Below are 17,652 nucleotides of genomic sequence, written 5' to 3'. Positions count from 1 at the left end.
TAAGCTGATGTGGGTGCTGGGAACTGGACTCTTCAAGTATCGCAAGCGCTCTTAGCAGCTGAGTCATTCTCCAGCCCCAGGAAAGGACGTTCACAAAACAGGCAACTTTCGCCCAAAACATGGGATTGGCATCTACAATCAGTTTGATGTTTTATAAGTTCCCTCAAATCTCTTAAAAAGTTGTGCATTAAGTTCTTCCAAAGACACAGGCTATATAAGGTAACAAAGCAGATGGCCATATACAGATACCTTTAGTTTCAGTTTCAGAAACCATTGTCATCTTTCAAAAGTGATTATTAGCTAGGGATGAAGGCCAAAACAAGAGGACTGACAAGTCTGAGGCCAGCCTGGGCCATGCAGTGAGTTCAAGGTGAGACTGGACTACTTAGCAAGACCTTGTCTCCCAAAAATAAAAAAGGAAAGCGATGATAAAGATCCAGGTATGGAGGCATTTGCCTGTGATTTCAAGGCTAGCAGGTAGAATACCGTGAATTCAAAGCAAGCATTAGCTTTACAAACAAAACCCAAATAAACAAAAAAACAAGTGAGTATGATCTATGCAAACAGGAAAACGGAAAAAAAAACAAAAAATAAAGCAAAAACCTAGTAAAAAAAGTTGAAGGGCTGATGCAGTTCTCCATTGATGGAGTTTGCCTAGCATGTATGAAGCCCTGGATTCAACCCACATGTGGGTTCATAAACCAGGGATGGTAGTACATGCCTGCAACCCCAAAATCTAAAAGGACAGGGCAAGAGGATCAGGAGTTCTAGGTCATCCTGGTTTATACAGAGTCCTGGCCTACATGAGACCCTGTCTCAAAGGGGTACAAAGTGAAAGATCCTGTCTCACAAGAAAAACAAAAACAAAAACAAAAACAAACAAAAAACCCCAAAAAAACCTATTATAAGAACACCGTGTCTTCAATTAAGCATAGTCTTCCTCATAGCATTAATAAAGTGTGTGTGTGTGTGTGTGTGTATGTGCTGGGATTAAAGGTTTACACCACCACACCTGGCAACAGAATTAAGTTTATAAGACACATTAAATGGTGAACATTCAGCTCAGTATATAATTCTGTACATATTATAGAAAGAATTATAAATATTGATTAAATGGTTACTATTTTCACATTCAATTGAGAACATAAATATTTCACATAACTTGATGAATGTTCTCTACAGATACTTTACAAAAAAGCCCACTAAATTCAAATGATCTCTTAATGCAAGAAATTTTATTTATAAATTATTGTGTTGGCTAAGTTAATGTCAACCTGACATAAGCTAGAATTACCCGAAAGGATAAACCCTCAATGGAGAAAATGCCTCCATAAGATCCTGCTATAGAGCTTTTTCTGAATTAGTGATTGATGGGGGAGGGCCCCTGAGCTGGTGGCCCTGAATTCTGAAAGAAAGTAGGTTGAGCAAAAGCCTCGAGGAGCAAGCCAGTAAGCAGCACCCTTCCATGGCTTCCACATGAGCTCCTGCTCCAGGTCCATGTCTTACGTGAGTTCTAACCTCACTGCTTTATATGAACTGTGAGTGAAATAAACCCTTTCTTCCTCCAAAGCTGCTTTCGGTCCTAGTGTTTCAACACAGCACTAGTAACCCTGACTACTATACAGACTAAGACAATAATTATAAAAATATATCACTATCACATAATAAATATCTTTGGATACTTACCTGCATGTATTCTGAGAGTTCAAAATAAGCCCGTCCAATTTGGCACAATACCCAGCCAGTACTGTAGTGGTGAGAAGGTAGGTGGCTCAAAATATTTATAGCTTCTTTGCAGTTGTATGAGCACAAAGCTAAATAACCTTTTCCCATCTCACGAAGAAGACTCATCAAACCTTCTAGGAGAAAACAATATAATAAACAAAGGAGAGAAACACAACTTTGGTTTTCTAAAAAAAGCTAATCACAGATTACTCCTTTAAAAAATGTTCCAGTATCTGGCTGGCGAGATAGCTTGGTGGTTAAAGGCTCTCGCTACTAAGCCTGATGAACCAAGTCTGATCCCTGAGACCTCAAATGGTGTATGGTAAGAACTGAATCCTGCAAACTGTCCTTTAACCTAAATACATACACACACACACACACACACACACACACACACACACAGTCTCTCTCTCAAATAAAATAGAATTAAGTAAAAAATGTTTTTTTAAGGGGGCTCAGTTGTTCAGAGCATTTTCCATCCAGTTCCCAGCATCTACATGGCAGCTCACAATCATCTATAATGCCAGCTCTGTGGGATTTATGCCCTATTTTGGCTTCTGTGGGCATACACATATACACAGAAATACAAGGAGACACAAATTTAAAAACATAAAATAAACATTAAAACATTTCTAATGCCAGTATTTATCTAAAAACAATGAAGACATGAAGAAACTTAATCAAAATAAGTGTATAAGAAAGTAAAAATAAAACAAAAACCACAAGAACTACAGAAAGCATTTACAACAGACCTGCGGCTGCTTTTTGGAGGTTAAATGCCTGGATCTGAGGTGTGATTGTGGACATTTTCCCTTCTAAAATGATAGAAGAGTCCAACTTTGTAATTTCCAGACTATCATTTATGTTGGGTTGAGTTAGTCCTCCTTTATTAGTTTTACTTTTTGTTTTTCTGTTTGGGATTTTAGGTGGAAACTTCATTTTTAACTTTTTGCTATTCTCCTGTAAGAAGGGATAAAATGTCATGCTTGTCACACTCATTATTTTAGATGTTTCCAACAACGTTTTCTCGAGTACTACACACAGAAGAAATGCATACTCCTCATTCGTCTTTTTGTGTTTCTTATCAGAAATTTTCTAAGATCAAGTCTTCAAAAACACTTAACTTTTTTTGTTTGTTTTTTGTTTTGAGACAGGGTCTTACTTTTTGGCTCATGCTGACCTGGAACTTGAAGCAATCCTCCTGTTTTAGCCTCCCAAATAATGGAACCACAGGAATGAGCCAGCAGCCCTGACAGTCATTTCATTTTATATACAACAATGAACTGCACAGTTAAGAGTGACTGAGGTCAGTCTGCAGTAAGGGCAGCTCTTTGCTGAGAGTATCACATTCTCATTCACTATTTAAAAATAAGAAAATGCAACACTAATTACATCAAAGCACTATAATCAATGGCATAAAAACACTGGAGGTATCAAAAGCAAATTATTCATAATGTCAGTCAGCAGACCAAGAAACAAATGTCACCGCATCTTTTGCTTTTAACTTTAAAACAATTCTAGGAAGGCAGTAACATGACTGAATTTCTACTCATTCTTTCCTCAGTGATAATATGCAGACTACAGACCCCATGTACATTTCCTAGTACTGATATGAATTCTTTTGCACATGTAGTTTTCTGTAATTTTATCAAACAAAGGCGTTTATGCAACCAACCACAACATTTATGACATACAATTACTCCTCTACAACAAAGAAATCCATTTGCACTACATTTCAATAGCCACATTTTTCCTCCAGCCGTACTTCCTGATACGGCACTGACATTTTTACTATAATTTGGTCATTTCAAGAATGACATATTACCCATGGATCAAAGAGAGTCACAAAAACTATAGCTAGTTCTCCAAATAAAAAATTATTTCTTTCAGCATGGTGGTGCATCTCGGTACTCCCAGAACCCTAGAAGCTAAGGTAGGAGGATGACGATTTCCACGACAGCCTGCGCTGCATCAAATTACAAACAAAGCCCTTTGCTTGTCTGAGTGGAGTCAGTGACACTGAGACCCGAGCCCAGGAAGCAGTAAATGACTGTGACACCCACAGTCTTTACCTTGGTTGTAGAGCTGTCACTAGTGAAGAGGCGGGAACTTCTTCGAGGCAATGCATTTGGGGGAGATGTGATAGTGGGGCTCAATACCTGAGGTGTTGTACTAAAACAAACAAAACCAGACATTTTTAAACACTTAATATTCAGCTTATGAGCATTAACTATTGTGCCAACTCTACTTTATTAAAACATGCATTCATCATAGAAATATTTTAAAATTGGTCTTTTGCTTAGTTCCTTTGGTTCTCTATGAAAACTCAGAATTTAAAAATGATTCACAGGCTAGAGGAATGGCTCATTGTTTAAGAGTACTTGATGCTCTCCCTGAGGATCCAAGCTTTGTTCCTAGTGCCCATTCTGGGTGGCTCACAACTGCCAGTAAGTCTAGTTCCAGGCGATGCTACAATCTCTTTTGGCCTGAGTGCACAGCATGTACCAGCATGCACATGACACCCTCCCCTTAAAAAAAGTTATTATAGAATGCTAAAGAGTACAGGAAAATTTGTCACTAACTGAAAATAGACATTTTTACTGAATCTACAAAAACATCTGAGTGAATAAAGGACAAACATATCTCTAGACAACTGTCTAGAGATAAGTACTGCCAAGTACAAAATGTTAAGTAAAAGGAAAAGTTAGGCATAAATAATTTAAATGTGCAGTATCTGTCAGTAAACAAATATCACTAGACTAAACAGAAGTGTAACCAGCTAAAGCAAAGGTTTATTTTACTTAGATAAGAGGATCATCACTTGTATACAGGTCTACTTGAAAGGCAAACCATAAGACTGAAGAATTCTACTTTTAAAAGTTATTTATTTTTATGTCTATGAATGTTTTGCCTACATGATATATCTAAGTACACCACAAGCATGCTTGGTACCTGCAGAACCCAGAAGAGGGCACTGTATCCCCTGGACTAGAGTTACAGGCCAATGTTACAGAGTTACAGGCCATGTTGCAAACTAAATGGTGGTTCTCTACAAAAGCAGACTTAATTGCTGAGCCATCTGTCTGACCCAAATGCAAACACACACACACACACACACACACACACAAAGGGTCTCACTATGTATCTCTGGTTGGCCTGGAACTCTCCATGTAGATCAATAGGACCTTGAACTCACAGAAATCTGCCTGTTTCTGCCTCCTGAGTGCTAGAATTAAAGGTACATGCCACCATGATCAGCTAAAAAGGAATTTCCTTTTTAAAGATTTGGTTTATTTTCTTTGAGATAGGTTCTAACTATGTAACTCTGGCTGTCCTGGAACTCATTATGTAGAGCACGCTGGCCTCAAACTCAGCCTCCCAAGCTCTGTGAGTAAAGGCACGTGTACTTCTACACCCAGCTGTTTTTATATTATGCATATACACAGGCATGCACACAGTGCACAGGCATACACGCAGGCAAAATATCCACACACTTAAAACAAAATGATCTGGGAGTTACCAACAAGTACCTTGGGGAATTCACAGAAATGACTTCTAGAGGATCAATTCTGTGAAGAAAATCATGGGGCTAGCCATTCTGGGAAGGTCCTCCATATGCATGGTAACAAAATATTTTCTAGGGGCTGGAGAGAGGGCTCAGCAGTTAAGAGCACAGAATGCTCTCCAGAGGACCCGAGTTCAATTTCCAGCACCTACACAGCAGCTCACAACTGTTTGTAACTCCAGTGCCAGGGGACCCAACACCCATGGCAAGAACACCAATGCACATAAAATTAAAATTTTTGATATTGATTATTTTAATACAAATAAATTATAATTAAATATAATATAATATATATATATTCTATTTCTTTCCACCCCAGTTTAAAGATGTTTATGCACTCACACATTCATATCTCTAAGTGTTTAAGCAAGGCCAGAAGAGGGCCTCAGGTAGCTTCCTCTATGGTTCTTTACCTTATTCTCATAAATCAGCCCCTCACTGAACCAAAAGCTCATTTATTACTAGGCAAGCTGGCAGTGAGCTCTCTAGATCCTCTCTCTGCCTTTCCCCCTTAGTGCTAGGGATACAAGCATGCCTGGCCATGCCCATGCATTCATATTTTCACAAGCAAGGGAGGACTGAGCTCTCTCTCCACTCCACACCTGGAGATGGTCTCTCCTCACTAAACTCCAAGTTCACAGTTCTGGTTTGGCTGGCTGGCTGGCTGGAACGGTTCCAGGACCTGCCTGTCTCTTCCCAACACAAGGTGCTGGGGATGGAGTGGGACTCCAGTCCTATTGCTTTCACAGAACCTGCATCTGCTGAGCCATCTCCTCAGCTGCTTCCTACTCACTAACACTTCGCTTAAAAGCAATGACATCTGGGTACAGCGCTAACCACTTGTCTTTCCAGACTCTTGGAAGGCTGAGGTAAGAGGGCTGCTTGAGCTTAGTGAGGCTAGCCTAGAAAACAGACTTCTAGAGAGGAGGGTGGGGAAACTGCTGTCAGGATGTGAAATAAATACATATTTAAAAAAAAAAAACCAAGATGAAACAGCTTTTTCCTGATATGCAGAAGAGGGAAAAAATTCATTACTGGGACACATTACAGACTACAGGAGATGGAGGAAAGTGATACCAGATTGGAGTCTGCTGAAAGACCATTAGCAATACTAGATATGTGGATAAAAATAAACAGGCTGCTTTTCTTCTTTTTATAAAAGATAAATGACTGTTTTAAGGTTTAAATAGTGATATATTGTGAGGGTTATAATATATATGGATACAAAACAGTTACAACATTCCCTAAGAGCATCAAAATGAATCATCATAAGGCTTCATGTTACAGAGTAGTTTACTGCTTGAAGGCACATTTGATACATTAAAATATACACTGTAAGCCCTAAAGATGTCTCTAAAAAGAGAAAGCTGCTAAGCAATGCTTGGTTGCAAAGTTATATGGCAGTACTCAATTGGGTATCAGTCCTCATGCCCAGAACCCGTGGCTGTGATGGAAAATGGGGTCTCTGTAGATTTAATCAGGTTAAGATGAAGTCATTAAGGTGGGTACTCATCCAGTATGATTGATGTCTTTACAGGAGGGACACTGTAAGGAAGTGTCCCTTAGACACAATCTAAGGAAGGCCTGAGGAAGAAAAGATCCTCCCTACAGACTTTGGTGGGGAAATGCTCCTGCCAACATCCTGATTTCAAACTCACATGTTTTAAAGCTAGGAGAGATTGTTGGTGACATGGGACACAGGGAAAGGGAAAAGAAAAAAGAGAAGAAATTTAAGACATCTAGTTTGTGGAACAGGCTGAGTAACACTTGGCCAAAATGCTTGAAATGAGAAGTATTTCAGATTTCAGTTATTTTGGATTTTGTAATATTTGTATAAAAATCCTTACTAGTTAAGCATTCCTGATCCAGGATGATAACATCTTACTGCTCCAAACTCTGAAGCTTTTTATGTAATACTGGTGTTCAAGGTCTTGTATTCTAGAGAAATTTGGATTCTCAGATCAGGGGGCCCAGTCTGTACTTCATTACTTGTAGCCTTAGGAAGTGAACCTTGCCAGCATTCAGGAGTTAAGGTTTGCTGCCAGTTCAGAGCTAGTGTGGGCTTCATAGTGTGTCTTGACCATACAGGGTTATGTATCAAAAAAGAAAAAAGGAAAAACCAAAAAACCAGTAACAACTGCCTACCCTGTTTAAAAAAAAAAAAATCCCAAATGAATCACTCAAATAATCCTTCTAACAGAACCCCAGGCAGCCACTCTGTAAGCTGATATTTCTGATTAGAATCACCACTCCAACATTACAGGTACAGTGATTCCTTTTAGATAGTAAGACTGTAATCTGTGACAGTTTTAAGGCTTCTGAACCTGAAGTTTGATTTTATGAACTGTGTGAAGAAATAATGGGCAGGTGGTAGTGGCGCACACCTTTAATCCCAGCACTTGGGAGACAGAGGCAGGTGAATCTCTGTGAGTTCAAGGCCAGCCTGGGGTACAAAGTGAGTTCCCAGGACAGGCTCCAAAAGCTACAGAGAAACCCTTTCTTGAAAAACCAAAAAGAAAGAAAGAAAGAATGGGGGAAGAGAGAATGAAATCTGTATTTGCCATGTGTGGTGGCACACATCTTTACCTAGCACTTGGGAGGCAGAAGTAACTAGATCTCAGTCTGGTCTACATAGTGAGTTCCAGGACAACCAAGGACTACATAATATAGACACTCTGTCTCAAAAACAAAACAAGCAAAATAAATTAAATAAATAAATAATAAAAAAAGTGAAGGAACATATACATTACTTTGAAGAAATAGACACCATAATAAATACCTTGTTTGTGGGCCAGAACTTTGTGTTTGTGCGACAAGAATTGGAGTGACCTCTCGACTATTTCCACTCTGTGAGAAGACAGACTTTGTTCCAGTTTGGCCCATTCTGGCAACAGACTGTAAAACACAAAAAGTCTAAGGTTTGTGATTATAGATTGCACTGCAAGTGATAAAAGACACAATGATGCTCCTATCTACATTTTCTCAGTGAAAACAGTTCAGAATATATAATGCCATCCTAAAACAATCATTACTATCACTATGTTGTCTTAAAAAAGATAGCTATTAGTCTCAATATTTATAAATTAATTTGCTATTTATAAAGAAAATGATACAGCAAGATTTTATACTCTTCCTTTTGCACTTAGTAAAACAGTTAAATAGGAGTGTGAGGAGATATTAAAAAAAAAATCATCTGGTCCCTTTCTAAATGCTAAAGATATTGCTCTTTTGCATCATCATTTCTTTCCAGTTTTTCTAATATTTCATTGATTGGTTTCTGCTTGCCTCATCTGACATAATTGTTCAATGTGACAGAAACAATCTTAACTTAGTTTATGGACGTTTCTTTAATTAGATACTGAAATGAACCAGATGTATGTGTCTGATATATCTGTAGACTATGACAATGACATTCTTTTACAGTTTGGGCACTAACTATAAGGAAAGAATAATTATATAAAGTTAAATTCTCTCTGAAGCTACCTTTATAAACTAGAATTTTAAAGAAGTTTCTTAATTAATACCCACACTACATTTTACACAGCAAATACCTTTTTGGTAGGGGCTCCGGTGGGTGGCACGTCAATTACAGAAGGTGTATTAGTGTAGTTTTGTAAATAGGATCCATCTCCAGGACTTGGGGTTTCTAATGGCAAAATCCCAAAACTGAGAAGAGGTTGAAATCAAGGTGTCAAAAAGTCATCAAGGCATATATAAAGCAGCAGTATACTTAAATTAGAAGGTCTAAAAGGAAGAGAATGGCAAATCAGTCTTAGGGGCAATGAGGATCTGAGGGGCAGATTTCAAAATGAGCTGTGAATGTCGAGTACTCCACCCACCAGAACTAAAGAAGAAAGGACAGGAACCTAAAGTGACCAATAGCGACTGATCTAGAAATGGACTGCCTTTTTAAAAGCTAAGATCCAAATGACGAAAATAAATTCCATTCCTGGAACAATGGAGACAATGTCCTTGAAATTATTGGTAATTACCTACTAATTATCGATACAGTTATCCATTGGTCTCTGCAGATGCCCTAATCAATCTCCTGGTCATGCTATTTCAGTAACTCCCTGGCCTTAAGATTATTCAGTCTATTCTTTTAACAAAGAACATACAGCTTTTGTGATGGGTTATCGTATACACTCAGATATCATACACTTTAATAAATTTGACAAGATTTTTACAATGACAGGTGTCAATTCTTCTTCTTCCATGTTTTAGAAGAGAGGACTGATAATACCGCCCTAACTATACCACAAACATATATTTCAAGGGTTTCATTGCTATCTGCAGATGGACAGCCATAAAGATATTATCTTTTAATACATATACTAATTGAGGCATATTTGAAAAGTTTTAATTTTTTTCCTCTGCTTTATTTTGCTCTTATTTTGAAAAAGGGCATCACATATCATAGGCTTCTAACTGGTAGCTGAGGATAACTTTGAACTTATCTTCCTGCTTCCACCTCCCAAATACTAGGATTACATGCATTATGGTAAGGATCAAACCCGAGCTTTGTGCATGCTGTGCAAGCACTCTACCAACTGAGCTACAACATCAGCCCTCTTATCTTTAATTCAAAAATTTTATACATGTATTTCTTCAGAATGCCACTTTCTCACACTGATTTCGGAAGATGCTATTTATATTCACTTGCATTACTAATAATATGATTCACCATCTTTTATAACAGAGTAAATTTTAGAATATCTTGTGTGACTTACCTTGGGGTTAATGGGCTAAGAGCAGTTGGTCCTCCTAATAAACTTCGACCAGTTTTTGGTTTATTTTGAACCTGTTTAGATAATATGGAAGTACCCATTCCAAGGGGGCCATTATCTGGTGAAATTACAGCTGAATCAATGTAAGACACGGAGGAATCTGTATTCAAGGAGTACTTTGAATTGGAAGATTCTAAGTTCAGTCTGTTTAATTCCTGAAACAGAAATTTTCTACCATGTCACTTATGATACACTGTTTAGTTCAATCATTCTTTTGGGGTTTCAGAATATTTGAACACTAGAAGAAATACACTTACAATTGTGTCCTGGGGTGTTTCTGTGAGGACTGTCTCAGGCTGTCTGTGAGATAAACTGTGATTAGATACTAGAGTTGTACAAGTGTTGGGCAGACAGCTGCTAAAATTCTGTATAGATGTCAATTTAAATGTTTGGTCAGGATCTGGCTTTTCACCTGTGAAGACCAAAAGAAAAAAACAAAAAAAAACTAAACCAAAAATTTGCCTCTGGGAAATAATCTCTTTTCAAGCATGCATAATTAGGTAGAAATAAAGCCCTATTTAGAGTTTCAAAATTCTCCTGTCCATTTATGCTAATCAATCTTATCTCCCCAAAGTCCAATCATTAATTTATTGTGGAAGTTAACCCTTAAAAATGTAAATTTGGAGCCAGGTGGTGGTGGCGCATGCCTTTAATCCCAGCACTCGGGAGGCAGAGCCAGGCGGATCCCTGTGAGTTCGAGGCCAGCCTGGGCTACCAAGTGAGTTCCAGGAAAGGCGCAAAGCTACACAGAGAAACCCTGTCTCGAAAAAAAGTAAATTTGGAAAATAAATTGTAAGTTTTAAATATCATAAATCTGGCTCATGGGTAAAGGTCTGCTGTTCAACCTGAAAACCTGAGTTAAATCCCTGAGACATGCACGCTGAAGGCAAGAACAGACCCCTGCAAGTTGTCGCACATGCTATGTGGCACACACATGCCAATTTACAAATAGACACCACACACGGAAATCCTCTTCTGTTTTTCTTATACAGAAAGTATTATATACATAGTGTTATCTGTCCTGGAGGACACATACATTTAAGGTGACTGGCTAAAGACAGAGTAGTGATTCTAAGGAGGGCCTGCTTTTTTGAGACAGGGTCTCCTGCAGGCCAGGCTGGCCGCATAGTGTAGCTGAGGCTGGTTTTAAACTGAAGAGGCTTCCACCTCTGTATCTCTAGTACTGGGATCACAGGCATATGCTAGCCAACTGGGAGCTAATCTATTATTTTTAATTTAACAACCCTTATGTTGCAAAATAGTTTCTTATAGTGAAATGACAAGGTCTCAAAACACTGGTAGGAAAACACTGTTTGAAAAGAGAAAAGAAGGAAAGAGGACTCCTGCCCCCACCCCTTCAAGCTCACCTATTTCACATAATGATTCAAAGGGAGACCAGAGAAAAGGGTTTAAACTAAGGCTCTTCTGGTAACATTCTGATCCTTTGGCAAGCCGGTCTGTCTTGCTGTGGAGAGAAACAACACATTAAACAAAGTATAAACCCCAAAGCTTTTCTTATAATGTTTGATATAAAGATCAGATCAATCTTATAGAAATTCTTTCAGCACTCTTTTGATGTTTCCCTAAATTCTTAATTTCTCTTGCTTCCTGAGATAATGTCATTTAGCTCCAACTAGCCTCAAACTCAACCTTCCTGCCTCGGATTCCAAGGTTCTATCACCATTCTCAGTTCTCACTGCATTCTTAGATATTTAATTTCTTGGCAGATAAAAGATAAGACTTGGTGTGGTGGGACACACATGCCTCTAATCTCAGCACTCGGGAGGCAGAGATAGGAGGATCTTTATGCGTTCAAGGCCAGTCTGGTCTACTAGTGAAATCCAGGCCAGCCAAGGGCTACATAGTGACTAAAAAGAGATACAGAAGACATCCAATGCTTCAACTGTATTTTTATTTGTTTATGTAACACTCCAATGGTAGATTTGAAAGCAATTTACATTTGAATGTAAATATTTAAATGGCCAGATTTTGTGTGTGTGTGTGTGTGTGTGTGTGTGTGTGTGTGTGTGTGTGTGTGTGTGTGTTTATGTGTGTTTTCAAGACAGGGTTATTACTCTTTGTAGCCCTGGCCACCCTAAAACTTGCTCTGTAGAGACAGGGTTTTTCTTCATAGCCCTGGTTGTCCTGGAACTCACTTTGTAGACCTAGACCAGGCTGTATTCGAACTCATAGAGATCTGCCTGCCTCTGCCTCCCTAGTGCTGGAACTAAAGACGTGCACTACCACCACCTGGTGATCTTTTAATAAAGAGGGAGGCTGATGATATTCTTTCTAATCAGGTATAGAAAGAATTAGATTTTGAAGCTAGATAATGCCACCCCTACCCCTGCCCACAAACCTGGAACCGATTATACCCTGACCACTCTGGGAAGTAACAGAATGGCCCTGCTGCACCTTAACCTTTTAAAATGGAGGAAAGGAAGGGTCAGTAGTTACTAAGATTCCTTTCAGCTTAAAAAACAAGAAAATAAGACAGAAAACCCAAAAAATCCTAGCTGGTCCAAAGTTCAAATACTTTATTATCTATTCGGGGAGTGTGTGTGTGTGTGTGTGTGTGTGTGTGTGTGTGTGTGTGTGTATGTGTGTGAGTGAATGTGTGTGAAGTTACAGCAATTCTAACTTTTGTTGTTTTTGGAGACAGGGTATCCCATAGCCAAAGCTGGCCTCAGATTCTATATAGCTGAAATGACCTTGAATGCCTGATCCTCAAGCCTCTGTCTCCCAAATACTGGGAGGTAACAGGTATGGCACCCCTACACCCAGCTTTAACTAAAAACAAACAAACAAACAAAAACCCTAAAGTTTTTAAAAGACCAGATAGTATGAGACTAAAATTTTCAAAGCATCCTGAAGCAGTGCTTCTCAACCTGCAGGTGGCACCCCTTTGGGGTTGAATGACCTTTCACAGGGGTGGCCTAAGACCATCAGTGAATAGATATTTAAATTACGATTCATAACAGTAGCAAAATTACAGTTATGAAGTAGCAATGAAGGTAATTTTATGGTTGTGGTCATGACAACATGAGGGCTGCAGCATTAGAAAGGTTGAGAGCCACTGTCCTGAAGTGAAACGATAGGATAAAACATATGGTTTAATGTGCAGGGTGTAACATCAGAGAAGTGTAAAGAACTCTTTGGAAAACTAATAGGTCAGCCTCACTTCTAAGTTTTCAAGTGAGCACATAACAGCATAAATATAAGAAGATAAGAATGTGGGCTGTGGGGGGGCTCATGGTAAAAGAGCTACTTAGCACTGAGAGAAAAAGAAAGTGTTATCCATAAAAACAATAAACATGGACAGAGAGAGGAGGAACAGGGGGCAGAAAAAGCATACCTAGACCATTCAGACAAAATAAAGGAAAAATAATCGTCACAAGACTGACTAAATCGGGGCTGGAGAGATGGCTCAGAGGTTAAGAGCACCAACTGCTCTTCCAGAGGTCCTGAGTTCAATTCCCAGCACCCACATGGTGGCTCACAACCATCTGTAATGAGATCTGGCACCCTCTTCTGTATACATAATAAATAAATAAATAAATCTTTTAAAAAAAAAAGACTGACTAAATTACCTACCACAATACAGAAATAACTTTAAAATAGGAAATGAAGAAAAGGCATAAAGGAAAGGCCATTTTCTGAAAGCAATAAAGTTAAAAGTAGCAAACCAATCCATAGATATTTTCAACATAATGCTAAGGAAAAGAAAAATACAGGAGTTGTGGAGTTGGCTCCGGGTATAAGAATGCTCACTGCACAAGCAGGACCTGAGTTCAAATCCTCAGCACCCATGTAAAAAAGAGCTGGGTATGACCATAAGTGAGTCTGTAACCCCAGTGCTGTGGGAGGGGGAGACAGGAGGATGGATGGGAACTGGTGACAGCCAGGCTGAGCTTTGAGCAGGGAGAGAGACCCTGATTCAAAGAAATATGGTAGAGCATGTAGCCATATAACCAACGTCCTTCTCTGGCTCAGTGCAAGCATGCTGCACACATGAATAAGTGACTTCAGTGTCTGAGGACTGACCCAAGCTTCTATGGCTATCTCATCTACATTTGTTTTCAGCAATTCTAAAGTAAGGATATTTTTCTATCTAACTTCATCATATTTTTAAAGAATATTTCTGTTTCCCTTAAGATTTTTACTTCTTTCAAAGCCCCCACTCAGTCCCTTCAAACAGTTGATTGCCCTCAAACATCTTTTCCTTGAGACCTTATAGGAAAGAAATGACTTTTTTGGAACCAAGTTTCTTGTATATATGCATTCTATTCCCCTTCCTTCCCACTCAGTGCTGAGGATGGAACCCAGGGCCTGTTGCATTGTGCTGACAAGGGCTCTGCCACTGAGCCTTTTATCTTCTTAACCAAAGAGAACCAGTATTCTCTCACTTGAAAAATATCGTGCCCAAATTTTATCATAATCCCTTTCTGCAATACTTCGTTACTGTTTTCTTCCTTCTCTATGACAAACAAGGTGGGGACTGTGAGTTATGTCCTTTAATATTCCCAGGACCAAAGACTTCTTGTTTAGCTACAAGGGGAGAAGGACCTCAACTTTCCTTGAACGAATGACAAAAATAATCATAGGTGCATGCTGATACCCGACTCCATTTTTAAGGAAATGAAGATACTTTCTTTTCTTATTCCAGTTCCTAAGTGTGGTATGAATGACTTGATGTAACACTTTTACACCTGAAATTAAGCCCCCATAATATTCAACCAAATCGGTTATTCTGCACAAAAAGTCATTTCAAGTTTTATTTATTTATTGCTTTTGTAGCTCTAATGGCCCAGAACTCACCACATAGATCAGGCTGGCCTTGAACTCAAGAGCTCAGTCTGCCTCTGTCTTCTGAATGCTGAGATAAAGGCATGTACCACACAATTGGCTATGTGTGGGTTTTTTCCCCCCCTTCCGAGACAGGGTTTCTCTGTGTAATAGCTTTAGCTTCCCTGGAAGTCGCTCTGTAGACCAGGCTGGTCTTGAACTCTTAGAGATTTGCCTGCTTCTACCTCCCAAGTGCTGAGATTAAAGGTATGTGCCACCACTGTCTGGCCTGGCCATTTGTGGGGGGAGGGGGAGGGAAGGTGGGAAGTAGTTTTTAATCACTTCTCTTATACACTCCCGATGAGCAGTCTGAATATGTATATTTTCTATTAATCTATTCAACTTCAAAAGTATTTTTCAAAAAAATGAGTGAGGCCCATGTTACTATTATATAATAATTCTGAGTTTATGTATATTAAAAATTCCTTCCAAAGATTACTATATATTGGAAGAAAACAATCTATTACCGAAACCTGTCTTGAAGCCTTTCTAAGGGGTACCAGTGACATTTTAACATCAAGGAAAACAAATTTCACTCCCTTTGTTCAGGGAATCAACCACACAAGTGCGCTCTCTTCACCTAAGATAAGAGCTTGTTAGTTTCTGCAGCTATTATCACCAACCAAGGCCATGTGGAGAGTAAAGTGGGATCAACATTTCTACTATTTAACAGATTTAATGAGGTCACGATGAAAAAGGTTAGGGACTACAAAGCCAACTTGTATCTGTTACACCTATCAATATATACTGATACTATTGCACAGTACAGAGCATTCTTACACAGGAGCCCCTTTTCTGGTAATTTGAGTCTTTCTTACTTACCAATATACATGTCCCAACAATGAAAGAGTAAAGCAAGCTGAATCACCAAACTCAGTGACAATATCATCATGGCTTTTTTGCTTATTAAACACTCCACCAGATAAGATTTGTTCCCCTTCTGCAAGCCTTTAAAATATAAATTAATTTGTCAATGTAAAAAGCTTTTCATGAAGATATCTTTTATTATCACTGTGAGTCTAACAACAGATAACAGTGAAAAATTAACGATATTTTGTAAAATAGTAGCAATCATGGACTTAGAATCATTGGGAAGCTAGAAATTTATGACCTTAAATTTTCAGTACTCCCTTTAAAATCAGAACTCATTAAAATTCAATGTCTACCGAGAAACCCCGTCTTGAAAAAATAAACAAACAAAAAAAATTCAGTTTCTGTATGGACAAATCTAGTCTGAGCAGCAAATATATTACTTATACAAAAAGAGTGTTTGCATAGCTTGTATGATGCCCAGGGTTAGAGATGCCCAGCACCAAAAAAGAATTATTTATCACCATTATAATGAACTCTCCCATGACCAAATTAATGCCATAGTCAGTGGTACAAACATTTCAATTGTTACTCAGGAGAGGAAAGGAAGTCAAGAGTTTGTTAGAAGAATTTTATCTAAAATTCAATGGAAGTATAACAAAACTAGCTAAAGAAGATTTTAATACTTACTTGCTGAGGTCAACACAACATTTTGCAAGCAGGTATTTACACTGTGGGGTGGTACAACTGTGTCCTTTCAAGAGTCTATATGCTTTATATGCCTTTCCTGAGCGGTAGTAACAAGTTGCCAGTAAAAACAAGGCTTCTTCTGAATGTACTAAGACATTAAAAAAAGAAAAGATAAATTAGCTACTATTCAGCATATTACACAGTATTTAGTTTGTCAATAAACAAGTTTAGCAACAAGAAATTAAGCATGTTATTTAATCAAAAACAATTATTAATTCAAAGGTGAGTTATGGAGAAATCAATTCTTGATAGGAAAGTTAAGGTTGGTGACCCACATCTGTAATCTCAGCACTCAGTGGGTTGAAGCGAAAAACTCACTTCAAGTCCTAGGCCAGTCTAGCTACACAACAAGTTCCAGGCCAGTCAGGCTATACAGAGGGGGAAAAAAACCTGTTTGCCAGTTCCTGATCATCTCTCTACAAGAACCAAGGTAGTAGATACAATGAAGATAATGATATTTTCTGTAAATACAGAAGAAATGCAAACACACATCTCTACCCTTCAATAGCCTACCAGGAAAGCATCTTATTTTAGGAAATATTTTTCTAAATAGACCTCTTGGGAAGACAAAAGTTACATTTTACTAGGAAGAGAAAATAAACCTCATTACTAGAGTCAAATATTTTTGCATTAAAATGAATTGATTAAAAAAACATTGTTCCTCTCGAACACCAAATGCCAAATTATATTCAAGACAGAGAAAAGTTTGGGGCCTAGGAGACAGCTCAGTTGGTAATGGTGGCTGTTGCCAAGCCTGAGGACCTGGATTAAATCCCCAGAACCCACATGAACGAAGAGAAACAACTCTTTCAAGTTACTTTCTGACTTCCATACAAGGCATAACATATGCCACCCCATTAAAAAAAAAGTAAAAAAAAATTTCTGAAGAAAAAACAATGTCAGGCATGTGGCAATCACTTTTAATCCCATTTCATGGGAAGCAGAGGCAGGAGGATTGCTGTGAGTGTGAGGCCAGTCTGGTCCATAGAAAGAGTTCCAGGACAGCCAGGACTGTTACACAGAGAAACCCGTCCTGAAAAAACAGACAGACATGGTAGTTCAGGACCATAACCCCAGAACTTGGGAGACCAAGGCAAGACAGTGGAGAGTTGAAGGCCAGCTTGGGATACAGAGTGGGAACTTGTCTCGAAACAAAAACAAAACAGCTGG

The 17,652-nt window shown here is 38.6% G+C and overlaps 1 protein-coding gene across 12 annotated transcripts in view; it reads right to left on the bottom strand.

Moving 5' to 3' along the window:
• The window catches only part of Cdc27 (cell division cycle 27), a 49,147-nt gene that overhangs the window by 15,699 nt on the left and 15,796 nt on the right, over positions 1–17,652 (bottom strand). For 2 of the 12 annotated variants that reach the window (XM_028882690.1, XM_028882686.2), the window contains 10 exons: positions 16,423–16,570; positions 15,745–15,870; positions 11,445–11,542; positions 10,335–10,489; positions 10,021–10,232; positions 8,842–8,956; positions 8,070–8,203; positions 3,798–3,897; positions 2,478–2,685; positions 1,687–1,856 (listed from right to left, as the gene is read on the bottom strand). In XM_028882690.1, the coding sequence (XP_028738523.1) occupies positions 1,687–1,856; positions 2,478–2,685; positions 3,798–3,897; positions 8,070–8,203; positions 8,842–8,956; positions 10,021–10,232; positions 10,335–10,489; positions 11,445–11,542; positions 15,745–15,870; positions 16,423–16,570 (1,466 nt within the window). Of the gene's footprint in view, positions 1–1,686; positions 1,860–2,477; positions 2,686–3,797; positions 3,898–8,069; positions 8,204–8,841; positions 8,957–10,020; positions 10,233–10,334; positions 10,490–11,444; positions 11,543–15,744; positions 15,871–16,422; positions 16,571–17,652 lie in introns of those variants that run through there. The other 10 variants (XM_028882691.1, XM_028882687.2, XM_028882692.1 and 7 more) reach the window with 6 other exon arrangements.

Source organism: Peromyscus leucopus, chromosome 8b (genome assembly GCF_004664715.2).
Source record: "Peromyscus leucopus breed LL Stock chromosome 8b, UCI_PerLeu_2.1, whole genome shotgun sequence".
In the NCBI taxonomy this organism is placed as follows: Eukaryota; Metazoa; Chordata; class Mammalia; order Rodentia; family Cricetidae; genus Peromyscus; species Peromyscus leucopus.
Note: the sequence above shows the minus strand (reverse complement) of the source record. Positions and strands in the feature narration are given on the sequence as shown.